This window comes from Chenopodium quinoa, unplaced genomic scaffold (genome assembly GCF_001683475.1).
Source record: "Chenopodium quinoa cultivar QQ74 unplaced genomic scaffold, ASM168347v1, whole genome shotgun sequence".
Lineage (NCBI taxonomy): Eukaryota > Viridiplantae > Streptophyta > Magnoliopsida > Caryophyllales > Amaranthaceae > Chenopodium > Chenopodium quinoa.
This window is the reverse complement of record NW_018742461.1, coordinates 3,683,247-3,698,214: the sequence shown is the minus strand read 5'-3', so window position 1 is coordinate 3,698,214 and position 14,968 is coordinate 3,683,247. Positions and strand designations below refer to the sequence as shown.

The 14,968-nt window shown below is 35.2% G+C and overlaps 1 protein-coding gene and 1 pseudogene across 2 annotated transcripts; one reads left to right on the top strand and one right to left on the bottom strand.

Moving 5' to 3' along the window:
- Positions 1 to 138: 138 nt before the first annotated feature.
- Positions 139 to 4,875, top strand: LOC110718813 (triacylglycerol lipase 1-like). 2 transcript variants are annotated; one of them, XM_021897725.1, is made up of 10 exons: positions 139 to 496; positions 576 to 689; positions 1,415 to 1,555; positions 1,914 to 2,024; positions 2,161 to 2,283; positions 2,430 to 2,470; positions 2,555 to 2,631; positions 3,390 to 3,485; positions 3,885 to 4,287; positions 4,462 to 4,875. In XM_021897725.1, exons 1-9 carry the CDS (start codon positions 323 to 325, stop codon positions 4,205 to 4,207), a joined length of 1,200 nt encoding a protein of 399 aa, XP_021753417.1. In that variant the 5' UTR covers positions 139 to 322; the 3' UTR covers positions 4,208 to 4,287; positions 4,462 to 4,875. The 2 variants fall into 2 exon arrangements, with proteins under 2 accessions (XP_021753417.1, XP_021753416.1); XM_021897724.1 differs by having other exon boundaries at positions 147 to 496; positions 2,161 to 2,304.
- A 97-nt stretch (positions 4,876 to 4,972) lies between these two features.
- Positions 4,973 to 7,140, bottom strand: LOC110718812 (annotated as a pseudogene).
- Positions 7,141 to 14,968: the final 7,828 nt, after the last annotated feature.

Below are 14,968 nucleotides of genomic sequence, written 5' to 3'. Positions count from 1 at the left end.
CCTAGTCCTAAAAGGGTATTACTCCTAACCCGAGTCAAGTTAACCGCTAAAAAATTTCGACTTGATAGGACTTTTACCATACGTACTTACCAAAAAAAAGGCGCGTAAATAAAGCACACAACGACAAGCGCGTTTCCCATAAAAATTCATATTCTATCTGTATCTACAAATTTGTTTCCAACTCTAAACTTCCAAGTGACGCCTTATTCAATGAATCCCACGTGAAAAATACAACTCCGACCATTTACATTCCGGCACGCCACCTCTTTCCCCTGATTTTTCTCTCTCTTTCTTTCTATCTCCTCCCATCTCATCGGCGAAGATGCCACCAACACCACTCACCTTCGCACTACCATTACTCTCACTCGCACTCCTCTCTTTCTCTCTCCTCTTCTCCCCCTCCGCCGCACACCTCCTCTATCGCCGGCCATCTCACGCTGGCAGCCTCTGCGAACACCTCATCATTCCCTCCGGCTACCCTTGCTCCGAACACTCCGTACTCTTCTCCTTTAATTCTTCCGCCAATTTTTGGAATTTTTTTTTGGTAATTTTTCTGATGGTGGGATTTTGATCAGGTTGAAACGAAGGATGGATTTATACTTGCACTTCAGCGTGTGTCGTCTTCTTCTTCGGATGAATTGAGGTTGCGACGAGGTCCTCCTGTGCTTCTTCAACATGGACTTTTTATGGTGATTTATTTTTTCCCCTTTTAATTTCTGATTTTATTAATTAATGTCTCACTGAATTAGGTTTTATTTTTCGTGTTTTATGATTTTTAGAGATTAATGGAATTGAATGCCATTGATATTGTATAGAAACAAAATTTGACCTGATTGTAGTACAGTATTTGATTTACCAATTAAGGAATTTTCAACTTGTAATGTTGCATTTAAGGACGGCATATTGCATGATTTGGTTTTGCACTATGCTATCTACTTCGCAATTTCGCTTAATGATTTAAATAATACCTTATCCATCCCTCTGTATTAGGCCACATATAAGGAATTCAATCAAAATTCGTAATTTCCGATGCGGTTAAGCATCATAACATGATACTACTGATCAAAGCCAAAAATATGTAAGAGTAATATAGAAAATTCATAAAAACTGCTCTAGGTATTAAGAGTGCTCTATTATCCCCAATGTAGAAACATGGCTTAATAAAGTAGGATAGAAAGATATGCTAATTTTGTGGGGTTTTTGTTTAAGATTTTTATTTTTGGTATCCCTTTTAAATACTGTAATTCCACTGATTTCTAATTCTGTTTAAGTTCATGTCTTTTCTTTCTATGACAAATAATATTGCCTTTAGAGTCATTTTAAAATGCATATAATAAGTGGAAAGTTGGTAACTTGGTTGTTGGTATCATCCTTTCACTTTTTGATGTTTGCTATCTTATATCTGTGAACGCAGGGAGGTGATTCGTGGTTTTTGAACTCAAAAGAAGAATCTTTGGGTTTCATTCTTGCTGATCGTGGATTTGATGTGTGGGTTGGTAATGTACGAGGAACACGGTGGAGTCATGGACATGTTTCTCTTTCAGAGAGAAGCAAGGTACATAGGATGTTCACTATTGTTTTGGCTATACAATTATATAGGGTTGAAGACTTGTATGAGTACACGGAAGATTTTTGTCGATGATTACACGTAATAATCACTTTTGATTCATGTAGCCGACCCCACTTATGGGATAAAGGCTTTGATTGATTGATTAATTGTAGACTTGTATGAGTAGGGTGTTTTTGTTTTTGTTTTTTTTTTTTTTTTTTTTTTTTTTTTTTTTTTTTTTTTTTTTTTTTTTGCTTGTTAATGTTGAAATTTGAAAAAGATTGTATGCTTGTCAGTTCTTTGAGTTGTATGTTGTTATGCCGGGATTGTACTCATTATAGTTTTTTTTTTCCTACCATTATAGGCATATTGGGACTGGAGCTGGGAGGAATTGGCTCTGTTTGATCTTGCAGAAATGATTGAGTATGTATATCAGGAGACGAGCTCAAAGATTTTCCTTGTTGGACATTCACAGGTGATAACTCTTTGCCTTTTGCTTAGTTGTGAGTCTGCGACTCAACTTTCATTTAGTTTTTTATGATCCAAAACTGTGGCTGCACATGTGCATTTGCTATCTGTTTGCTAAACAATGATTAATTATTGAAGCACAGGGGACTATAATGTCTTTGACTGCTTTCACTCAGCCAGACATAGTGAAAAAGGTGGAAGCTGCTGCTCTTCTTTCTCCAATATCATACTTGGAACATGTTAGTGCACCGTTTGTTCTTCGCATGGTAAATATGTACCTTGACAAGGTATTTATTTTGTTGTAATTCTGGCAAGTATTTATATGCAGACCTTGCTTGATTAATGTTTGGATTGGAAGATATATATGTTAATTTTATTTTTTCCTTGTATGGATGGCTGCCTGGATGTGCAGATGGTAATCGCAATGGGCTTTCATCAACTTAACTTTCGGAGGTGAAACCTTTTCCTTTTCTTTCATCGAGTCTGAGGTTATGTGTAAAATATTCACCCTTAGAAGTTGTATGTAAATGAATGCAGTGATGCGGGTGTTCAGCTTTTGGATTCTGTATGTTATGGCCATCTAGACTGTGAAGACTTATTAGCTTCTATTACTGGTAAGTCTCTTGGTTTCCTTCTTCTATAAGACTTTGAAAAGCTGGAAAAAAGCATGTCGGAGCTGCGAATATAGCTTCTTGTATTATGCTGAAGTCATTTTAGTTAAAGTTGATAGTGAAATTTGGAAGAGCTCGGCTGTTATTTTACTCCTCCCATAGGCACTGTCTACTATATTGACATACTATAATTATCCTTAATCATACTGAAGAGTTCTTTTCATTGTTCAAGGAGAATTCTCTGGTAATGAAAGCATAAATCAAATCATCATTTGAGTTGATTTTACTGCTTGCTCCCTTATTGTTTGAATGTTTCTTTGACAATAATGGATATATTCACCACTGTTCATGGTGCCATTCCTTCCCTTCTCTTGCAAATTATCCTAATCAAAAACTGATAGCATTGTCCTTATGCTTGCCATGGTTCCTTATATGTCTTATATCACCTTGACTTTCAACTCCTAGTGGTTTTGATTTTTCCTCAAATTCCAGCTCCTTGGTGGATTATCATTTTCCCTCGAATTTTTGCTCCAAGTGATTCTTGTGTATATGATTACCTGTTATCACGATTGAGGTTTATAAATCATAAATTTGGGTAGTTGGGGGAGCACTGCACTGAATGTCAACTTTATCTTGTAATTAGTTAACCTTTCTGTTATGTCTTTTAATGTTCATGTGCTCTGTCTTTGCTTACCTATAATTTTTCCTTGGTGCAATATTTTTCTCTATTCATTATGTAAAAGAATTCCTACATTTTGCAGGAAAAAATTGCTGCTTTAATACCTCAAGGGTGGATTTATACCTTGAATACGAGCCCCATCCCTCATCAGCCAAAAACATAAACCATCTTTTTCAAAGTAAGTGTTGTGAAGCATTTTTCTACTATACAGAGTTTTCTACTATACAGAGTTTTTATTTTTAATTATATATTTTTGGCTGCAAGTAGCTCTTGCATCTACGGTTTCATATACTTCCTCCCTGAGCTTGGTTTTATGTTCTACATCATGTACAAGTCCAGTGTCCAGATAATAGTGTGATGGGTGTCAACACCCACCCACCCCCACCCCCACCCCCCCCCCCCCCCCCCCCCCGCCCTCTCTCTCTCTCTCTCTCTCTCTCTCCTTAAAGTAGTAGCAAGCTTTGCTCCTTTCCCAATGTAAGGATTTTGTTTTGTATTGGGGTTGTCAGTTATGAAGATGTCAAATTCAACTCTTTACAGAATTGACATTATGTTCTTTTGAATTTTCTGATTGCAGTGATCCGTCAGGGTACATTTGCCCAGTATGACTACGGGATGTTAAAAAATCTGAGACTTTATGGCTCTTTAAAACCCCCCAGATTTGATCTTAGCCTTGTTCCAAAGTCATTGCCGTTGTGGATGGCTTATGGAGGCAATGATGCCTTAGCTGATGTGACAGATGTACAACGCACTCTCAAGGAGTTGCCATGCAAAAAAGAGGTTCTTTATCTTGATAGTTATGGCCATGTTGATTTTCTCTTGAGTGTGAATGCAAAAGAAGATATATATGGACACATGATAGAGTTTTTCAGCTCTTGGGGGAAATCAAGCAGCTTCTAAGGGGCTGCTGTATTGTGTATCTATTGTAAAGCTATTGCAACACTAAATATCTCTTCTGTGAGCAGAAGATGATATTGAATGTAAGTTTCTCATTTCCCTTTCTCATAGTGTTTCGAATGCTCATAAATTAAAAGAAATTAGAGCAACAAGTCTGTAGTTTGTTTGAGTTTTCTACTTGTTTCCTTAATAACGGCTTCGTGCTTTTAGATTAAGCATTCGGTTTTACTTAGTCTAATAATGCTGATTTACTTCAGGATCATACATAGAACAAATATCCTCTGGCACTCTGCAATACAAGTATATAGTAGGATTGATCAGGTTAGTTCCATGTGCTTTGGATGATTACTTTTACCTTCCCTTGTGTGGTGGCCTTTCCCTTGTGAATATTACTGCATGTATAGCAGCATCAGGACAACTAGGAAGCTCAAAGCAGGATGCTGTAAACTTAGATTTTTCCAAATTTATTGCTAATCTTTCCTCATAGTTCCTGCGTGACAAAAAAGATGTTCTTGTTCTGGTGTTGTTATATTGTGTATATTCAGTAAAATTAATGTTACATATTGTATGCTTTATTATGTATTGTATATCAGATATATATCAACTCATAGGGAGTAATTGTTTACATATTGGCTAATGGAATAGATGTGAAAAGTACTTTGTCCCTTCAATTAGAATTGCAATTTTGATCTTGCTGATGCTACATCTAACCGAATCAATCTTTTTATGGTACTACTAGTCTACTAGTACTGAGTTACCCATTTTTCTGTATTGTTTACTTCCCACAGGGTTTAGATTATGACTTAAAATCAAAATTATACGTGTAAATTAGATTATAACTTTAATTTGAGCTCGTAATAATTAGGTGAAGAGAACGGAGCTGCTTTCATCATGCCTTATATCCAATTATGCTTTACTTCTAGAAATAAAAAGGATGTGTTCCTGCTTTTTGAATAAATTGAGTAGCCGAATAGGAGCTGCGTGATCAGTCATTATACAAGTTTGATGTAATAGATAGATCGATATCTGATCGGAGCTGAACCGGAAACAGAACATATAAATTGCGATCATGAAGCTGAATATTTGACCTGGCTTTTGAAACCATATTCGATATCCGGTTTTGCTGATCCTAACTACATCAATAGCTTACGTTGCCCTTGCTCCAACATGGAAATTGAGATAACAGTCCAATAAAAAACTCTAAACAGCAATTAACTTTTACAACTTAGGACCTATTTCAAAGCCCAAAACTATTCACCAAATAGGCAAATATAATAAATTGGAAATATTATGCAATCACATGTAAAAACCTCACTTAAGAGTAAACTAAAATCACAACTCCAAGTAATAAAAGGATAGACGACATAGCATCAGCCATTTTTTGTAGCAAGGATATAAGACTCGATTACTGTCGAAAGTAAACTAGTTTCTTAGGTTGATGTTACAAAGCACATGAACTCCTCATTAGCTTCAAGGGCTGCCATAACCTCAGGTTTAAGACATTTTTCCAAATCTATACTTCCTCCTCCTTCACATCCCGGGTTTGCGTTTACCTTTCCATCTTCATTCTTTCCAAACCCAACGCGAGCAGCCAAAGCTCGTCCCAGCCCAAATTGAGGTCCATACATATCAAACCTCGACGACCCTCCAATCAAAACCTTATTTGCTCCTAAAGGATCCACTCCTTTAGAGGGAGCCATGACTTTAGGGTCATCAATAACCTTTTTGAAAAGACCAAGTATTTGTTCTTTATGGGCTCAATTGATTTATTCAAACTCATTGCAGCCCAGCCGAAATCATGGCCCAATAACTGATCCACTTTGCAAGCTCCATGAGCTCCACTAATAAAGTTTCCGACGTAGTCATCCGAAAGTGGTGGGTTAAGCCGAGAGCGAGCATTCGCAGCAATGATACATATAGTTGGTTGATCCAATGGTAAGTTTCAAGCCTTCGTTATGGACGTCCATACAAGCGCGCTTAAGGCTTGAAAAGACGATATAACATTATTGTGAGTTGTCCCACATTGTTGGTTGGCCTCGGCCTTAAGTTTTGCCAATGAACTTGATGAGAAGTGGAAGATTTTCTCACTTACTCGTTCATGCTCATAATTATTATAATCATCTAAATATTGATCAAAATTAAGATACGGAAATTTAATGAGCGGAACATCTTTGTTTCGGACATTATTAACATTCCACGGCTTATAATTAAAGATGGGTGGACATGAGATTTGTATAACCTCTTTTACACAAGCAAGATCACCATCAAAATTAAATATTTCAGACAACATATTAATAAAATGGACAAAAGTGGTGCCATCTCCAAAACAATGGTTCATGCTAAACCCAATGAACGCACCATCTAGTAGTTCTGTTACCTGAATTGATAGTAGAGCTCTTGTATGACCAACATAGTTATTCCACTTTTCACCTAGATCAAAAAAGGACGGAACTGTGTCCGCAGTAACCTCAGTAGGGGAGAGAATATCTGACACAGTGAGGCCGAGGGCGGCAGCACGAATGAGCCTCGCTCCAAGGCCGCCCTCGGTGCAGTCGATGGAGATCGTACAAGCGTTCTCCTCGGGATACTTTTGCGTAGTTAAACGACCCGCTAACGGATAAAAATGGACAAGGGCATGGGAAAGCGAGTGTTTGAGCTTCTCAAACAAATTAGAGACAGTTTCTGTTGTAGTATCATTAGTAGTATTAAGTGTGGTAAAAAGAAGGCCCTTTTGTATGGGATCTTTGAAAAGCATGAGTAGATCTAGAGGGGTTAAAAAGTACGGCTGTTTTGTTGATTCGTAAATGATTTCATCAAATTTTAGTTTAACCAAACATTCTGAAATGAATTTGGTTGGTAGTATTTCATTTTTCATTTTGTAAAATGGATAGATGTATTCTGATTTTTGATGTAGATTTGATTCTAAGAGCAATAGGAAAATAAATTGGGTTCTTTCAAATTCATTCTTTTTTATAATATAGAGGCAGCTCGCAGCCTCGTGCACCATGAGGAACACCGTCACTGTTCATTGTCACTTTTGGCACCGTACACCACGAGGAACACCGTAGTACAGAGTAGTTCTTTGTCACTTTTGGCTAGACCTGGCAAACGGGTCATTCAGGTTAGGTCATTTCAGGTCGGGTTGCTATTGGGTTAGCAAATAATCAGGTTGGGTTCGGATCGAGTCGGGTCAATTTAGGTTTCAGGTCAACACTTCGGGTTGAGTTCAGGTTGGGTCAAGTTCGAGTCGGTTCAATTTGGGTCGAGTTAATTTTCAGGACTAGTTTTCGGCTCAAGTTCGAGTCGGGTTGCCTATAATAAAGTCACTTAAAAAAATTATGGGAAAATTCCCTCTTATTTCAATAAAAGTAGTAACTTTTATATAATAATTAGAAATAAAGTAAATTTCTGTAAATAAAAATTTAAAAAAAATGCGAGTACCTATCAGGTCATTTCAAATCGAGACACTTCGATTCGGATCACTTCGAGTTGAGTCAACTTCGGGTTTCGGGTCAATTTCGGGTTGGGTAATTTCAGGCACGCACCTGGTCACGTTCGGGTCAACTTCACTTCGGGTCGTGTTTTGGTCGGGTTGGATTAGTTCGGTTTTGGGTTATTTTCCGTTCAATTATCGAGTCACAGGTTAGATCATTCGAGTCGGGTTAGGATTGCCAGGTCTACTTTTGGCCTACATCTTTATCGAGGGTACTGTTTTTTTTTTCTCATTTACTCACTTCTTTTCTCGTTACTTACCTGGTTCAAATCCATAATAGTATGCACCAAATACGATGATTTCAAATTTTTATACGTGACTTTTCCTTTTCAGCTGTATTTAAATAATGGACACATTACTAAAATTGGCAAAGATTAAGAAGTATTTAATTATTTTTCTATCTTACATAATGGCCCACCACTTTTAAGAGTTATAAAAAAAAAAAATCTCTGCCCCCACTAAAATATTTCACTAACTTCACTTTACAATGGCTTATGCATTATTGCTATGAATATATAGAATAATATCTCAGTAACTTCACTTTAAAATAAACAATTTAATAAAAATTATCCCACTCCAATTTTTCTAAACTACGTGCCCATTTCAATGTGTCAATTAAATGAGCACGGAGGTAGTATAAAAAATGGAGTATAGAGTACGGAGTAGTTGATAAGAAGTTGGTGATTAGTATCGATATTGTCATTGATAAAAGAATAAAATAATAAAAGTAGGATTGTTTAGAGTGCGGTTTAAATCATTCATAATAAGAGTTGTTTAGTTCTACTTCTAGCTATACTCACTTCTGAAATCGATATGATTTGTTGAATTCAAGCATTGGTTTAACTTATTCTGTTGATGCTTATTTGCTGAATTGCCTGTAAGGACTATAATATTTTAAAATTCAACAAACAATTATCAAAGTACATAACCTTTGGAATAGAGATCTGATTTTTAATTTTTATTCAAAACAATAGTCCCAAATGCTACCACTCAACAAACCATAGCTTTATGTCATCATATATTCAATGGCATTAAGATTTGAGAGTGATGGATAACTCACGTGATAAGAGTTTTCATTCCGGTCCCATGAGATCTTGGATCGATTTTCATCACTTATCTTTTGACTCTCTAAACAATAAAAAATATATATATTCAATGACATTGGTAATTTGTTTAAGGTTGGCACTCTTTCAACAACACTTTCTCTCATCGTGATCCTATTCAATCCCCGTTCAAGATATTTTGAATGTGATATTACATATTAGACGTTTTTAAGTAGTGGAACAAGTTTTTCATGAAAATTTTTTGAGCAATTTATTTTTGACCAATTCGTCAATAACTTATTTATTTTTAATTTTTTACACAACAACGATAATTGCTCAACTTGTCCAATAATTGAGATTATTTGTCAATCAAAATCAAGGGAAATAGATAATGGGCAATAAAAATAGAAAAGTGTATAAACATCTTTCCAAAACATCAACATTATTCAGACAATTGTAACTCCTTTACCCTCATAGACAAATATGAATTGTTCATTTGTTCTTTAAATTGTAATATTCCAAAGATTCTTATTTACTACGTCACCCGTTATACAAAGAACTTGCCTTCATTTAATCAATTTGTTACTTTAATTTGCCACTAAAAAGAAATGACCTAAACTCAGTTTTGTACACTAGTATAACAATGATGGAGATTAATAATTAAATTGTGGTGAGAATGGAAAGTTTACCGAACTTGTTTAGACAGCTATTGCTTTCACTATGTTGCCATTGATTTTTCAAATTTGATGTGGATATTTCACGGACTCTTCCGTGTCTTCAAGTATAAAGATTTCTCTTACTTGTACTCTTTCATCATATATAGTACAATTCTCGAATGGCCAATATAAATTGTTAGTATGTCCGTCCTATTTATAATATAGTGGCGAAGAGATGCTGAAAATGAAACACTTTAAATAATTTGCATAAAGCAATCTATTACAAAGTACGTATATATTTTCGTTTTGTTTTTCCTGTGAACCATCTCCTAATCTTCAAGAATACTGTGGAGTATATCTTGTACTACAGATAAACGATTAGAGAGACATCAATATTCTGAATCTAGTTGTTTAAGGATACGTACAAAAATCAAAGCAATCTATGGAAAAAGTGGATAATTTTTTGGGGCATAACTAAAAAAACAGACAAATGTAGTCCTTGTCGAATATTTACACAACAATTTTGTATTTATATTGCATGTTTGTCAATATTCAATATATTAGATGAGTATGAATTACACGAAGTATATGGTAGTTTACATTCTTAAGGAATAACTTGTGGTTTAATTTAAGGGTTTGTCAAGTTCTATGAGTGGAGAGGACACGTTTTTGTAGGACAAAGTTGTAGATCATTATCTTCCTTTGCTAACATCCTAGAACATAAATAGACAAGACATTGTAATACCCTCAACCTAGGCCTCTGGGTGTGAGGAAACAAATTTTGCTTCTCCGTATCATTCCATTTAATAGGCCGAGAATTTTCTTACGATGAGACCTTGTAAGTAAATACTTCAATTCAGTATGTTAAATGCTTGACTTGACATTAACTCGATATGTTGAATTCAAAAGTTAAGCCACGTTGACTTGGTCAAGTATTATGTTTTATCCAATAAATTACAAGGTATAATTAATGGAAATTACCAAGAAAAGTTCAACAATAGATTACTAGTTCCTTCTTATGTACAAATTTACTAAGCTATTATATATATTAATTATAATTTAACTTACCACGTACTCCCTTTGTCCCTATTTTTTTGCCCCATAGCCAATATTTGGGTCAACTTTTAATAACTCTAACCATAAATTTCTATTAATTTATAAGAGATGATATAGTCATGTGGGATCTTGTTGGATTCTCTTAATTGTATACTCCCTCCGTTTCGCATTAACTGCAATAGTAAGTTTGGCTCATAGTTTAAGAAAATTATAGACTAGACTTATAGGCTTATAATATAAAGTATTATTCATAAGAGATAAAAATAAAAATAAAAAATACGGCTATTTCACGAAATGCCACTGAGTAATTTCGAAATTCACCATTTTCATCCGACTTTTCAAAATTCACCAAATGCCACTGAGTTTTAGTATAATATCACCAAATGCCATTTCCGTTAGTTGACCGTCACTTTCTGTTAGTTGACCGTTAGTTGACCCCACCACTTGCTACGTGTCACCTTCTGATTGGTCCGTTTTTTAAAAAAAAAATTAAAAAAACCAAAAAAAATTTAAAAAAAATAACAAAAACAAAAATTAAACACTTTTACAAATAGTAAAAAAAAATTTACAAAAAAAAAAAAAGAAAAAAAAAAGAAATTAAGAAGTGGCCAGCCACCACCACCCCTTCCGCCAAGGCTTGCACCAGCAGGCGTGCCGGCTCAGTGAGGGGGGTCAGAACTCAGGGGTGGGTAAGGATTTGGGGTCGGAATTCAATGGGGCTAGGGATTTTTGGGTCGAAATACAGTGGGGGCTGGGGATTCACCGGTGGGTCGCGACGGGAAAGGGGAGGGGAAGAGGAAGGGGAGGGGGCTGCGACAGGGGGAGGGGAAGAGGAAGGGGAGGGGGCTGCGACAGGGGGAGGGGAAGGGGAGGGGCGCTGTGACGGGAAAGGGGAGGGGAAGGGGCTGCGATGGGGGGATGCGAATTCAAAGGGGAGGGGGGCTGTGACGGGAAAGGGGAGGGGAAGGGGAGGGGGCTGCGACGCGAAAGGGGAATGGAAGGGGCTGTGATGGGTTAGGGGAGGGGGTTGCGACGGGATAAGGCTAGGGAGGGGTCGCCGGCGCGCCTGCCGGTGCTAGCCCCGGCGGCAAAGGGGTGCGGCGGCAGCTTCATGGGCTGGCCGGTGGCAGCAGAATTTTTTTTTTTTTTTGTTTTTTTTTTATTTATTAATTTTTTAAAGTATTTTACTATTTTTAATTTTTTAACTTTTTTTTTATAATTTTTGTTTAATTAATTTTTTTTTAAAAACGGACCAATTAGAAAGTGACACGTGGCAAGTGGTGGGGTCCACTTACGGTCAACTAACGGTTGTCAGTCATTAATGGCACTCGGTGAATTTTGTTAAAACTCGGTGGCATTTGGTGAATTTTGAAAAGTCGGATGACATTTGGTGAATTTCGCAATTAATCAGTGGCATTTCATGAAATAGTCGTAAAAAATAATGTGGGTGGGGTTGGTAGGAAAAAAAAATTATAAAATATTTGTGAAAGTGGGTTTAGTGGGAGAGAGAAATTATTAAATAATGGTGGGTCCTTTTCAAATATAGTAGTGTTGTAACTAATATGAAACGATCGAAAATGGAAAGAGTTGCGACAAATGCAAAACGGATGGAGTATTTGATTAATATCAAGTTTTTAAAATTTTTACGTTTATAGAAATAGAGATATATACGTTTTAAGATGCGTCTCGAAAACCTTGTAAAGTCAAATGGGGCAAAATAATGGAGACAGAGAGAGTAATATATAACGAATTAGTATAACTTACCCATGTCATAGTGATAGAAACTTTCTATTTATTTAGCTAGGTGATTGAAACAAGTTGAAAAGAGTCATATGTGTTTGAAAACTCGAAATATAACTAATTCAACTTATTTAGTTAGATGTAACTTATTTCGTATTCCGTTTGTGACATTTTATTATATTTGGCCAATTTATGTTAGCTCTACCATAACTGATGGAAACAATCAATATGTATATAACCACTCACCAATAATATAGATTAGTATCTTTTGGTTACTTGATTAGTAACCAAGTGAAGTGCATGTCAATGTCAAAATTAAAAATACAAATTAAATTAGTATCTTTTGATTACTTGATTAGTAACCAATTCAAGTGAAGTGCATGTCAATGTCAAAATTAAATTAGTCGATGATGCAGTGCAATTCACAACCATCTCATCCCAAATCCTTGGATAGGTTTAGGTATCGTTTTATGAAGGTTGATTTGACATGTGGAATATTGGATTAATGGGTAATAAGTAGGCCGTCATGGACAATCATAAACCAAAAATGTTTGAAAAGTGTAATTCCTCATTCCCTTCTAACTTGCTCCATTTTACTGTATAAAAAAAAATTATCAAGAGATAAATCATTAAACAAGTATGAGACTCAAAAAAAAAAAAAAAAATAGAAAGAAATTTTTACCTAAAATAATAAAATGAAGCAAATACAACATGGCATGTGAGAGATTCCAAAAAGAAAACGGTGTAAATATAAAGAAACGGATGAATTACGTACAAAACAGGGTTATGATCCTTCCTGAAGTAGCTAACTAGTTTGACTTAGTGCCAATTCAAGTTCAATCAAAATCAATCGAAAAATCATTATCAAAGCGATACAAACTCTCAACATTATATAATATACCATAGGCAATTAAGAAAATATAAATAACAGGAGCAAGTTGGAAGAGTATGCATCCTTGACTTTAAAAGAGCAATAATTTTAAAATAATTAAGTAGCACTAACATTCTGCTAATTGCCAGCCCCAGCTCTCAAGCTTAATTTATATTCCTGGTAAACGGTCCAAATCAATTGGGAATTGGTCTTTAATTATATAATTTCTATTGGTGTTTATAATTTAATTACGGAATATGAATTAAAATACATAGAATACACGTATGAACTAATTATATGGACTTCCTTGTGAGTTGTTAACGTGTCCAAATCAAAAGGACAGCTTATTTACCAATTCTAACACTTCTACTCAAAGACCAAAGAGCATGTTTTTGCTCTTTCCTAGGATGAGTAAGCTCTACTTATTTTGTTATAATGAAATCCCATAATCTAGCATTTAATTACGCAACAAGAATATACATTAGAAACACTAGCTTGTGTTTGTGCTAATGCATGAGATTTAAAAAGTATAAAGTTACGGAATATTAAATTAATACGGAGTATCAAACATCGTTCCCTACGAGTACTAAACTAGTCTACTACAGTATGTACATAGAAAGCAATATTAAAATTAAGCAGTTCTAGTTCTTTTTTTTTTTTTTTTTTTACTTGATCATTTTTACCCGAACTTTAAATTAAATCATGCATCGTAATCATCTAAGAAGTATAATAAAAACAAGGGGATCTCCACCCCTCAAGCACCTTCATTTGATGAGATTCGAACCATTACCTCTATAATCTAAGAAAAAAAATCTTATTAAGTAAGTCAAGTCTTACTAGGAGAGAGTAATGCAACATTGCACTTGCGATATTAATTTAGAGAGATTAGTATAGAGAGATTCCGTAACTAATCTACCGCATCTTCTGGAGAATAAAGAAGTGAATGCGACAGCACTGCTTGCTGGGGCTTATGTACGCCTTCCATATCCTCACATGCAATTCCAAGATTTCCAAGATTTCCAACCCATCCATATCACTTGTGTTTCCGTATCTCTTACAACTTTCATTACCCAAAACGTAAATAAAATAAATTTTAAGTTTTTAACGGATCATGATATTAATGGATTATGATATTTAATGGTTATATGTAGCTCTAAAGGCTATTTATAACATTTTCCATCATAGAAATATAAAAATATTTACTTAAATTAAAGCATGAATTGCAATAAGACAATGCGCTAGCGACTTTCTAGATTACTTTAATTTGTAATGTAGACTTGTAGTTTACAACTAATGTGTTATGAAAAAATTGATCATAGTACACCGTCTGTTAAGAGAACAGCTTACATACTACTTAGAATTCAATAATACTTTTACTTTCATAGAAGAACTTCGAAGGTCCCTAATAAGAAAATTAGTGCCCGAATTAATTAGCAAAGGGTATTCATAATAACCGGTCAACAATTCATACTTTGATTTATTGTACGTGACCGTATTAAAGAGAAATCTTACAAAATCCTTGCCCATTATCGATATTTTCTATCTTTTGTACGTAGATAAGAAAAATTGTTGTACTAATTAATTAAGTTAAAACTTCTCATGAGTTAATCAAACCAAACGAGGTCTTTTAAAAGCGAGGGAACGAAGAATAAGAGATCTGATCTCATCGCCAAAATATCACTAGTGTAGATAGATTTTACTTACCTCTTAGCAAGGTTGTAAATTATAAGCTGGGTGAGATTTTTAGAAATAACTCTCCTATAACGAGCTTAATTTAATGAGAATTGATCCCATGCTTTACGACTGAAAGTCATAAAGTTTTTCAACAACTTTATTTAGCCTCCTTTGTGGATATAATACGGGTAAAAAGTCATAATACAATATATACTATGTGAGAATGTCACA

Coding starts and splice junctions, on each gene's coding strand:
- LOC110718813 (XM_021897724.1), top strand. CDS start 323: ATGCCACCAACACCACTCACCTTCGCACTACCATTACTCTCACTCGCA. Junction 2,305..2,429: donor TAAATATGTACCTTGACAAG/GTATTTATTTTG, acceptor CTGGATGTGCAG/ATGGTAATCGCAATGGGCTT. Junction 2,471..2,554: donor CATCAACTTAACTTTCGGAG/GTGAAACCTTTT, acceptor AAATGAATGCAG/TGATGCGGGTGTTCAGCTTT.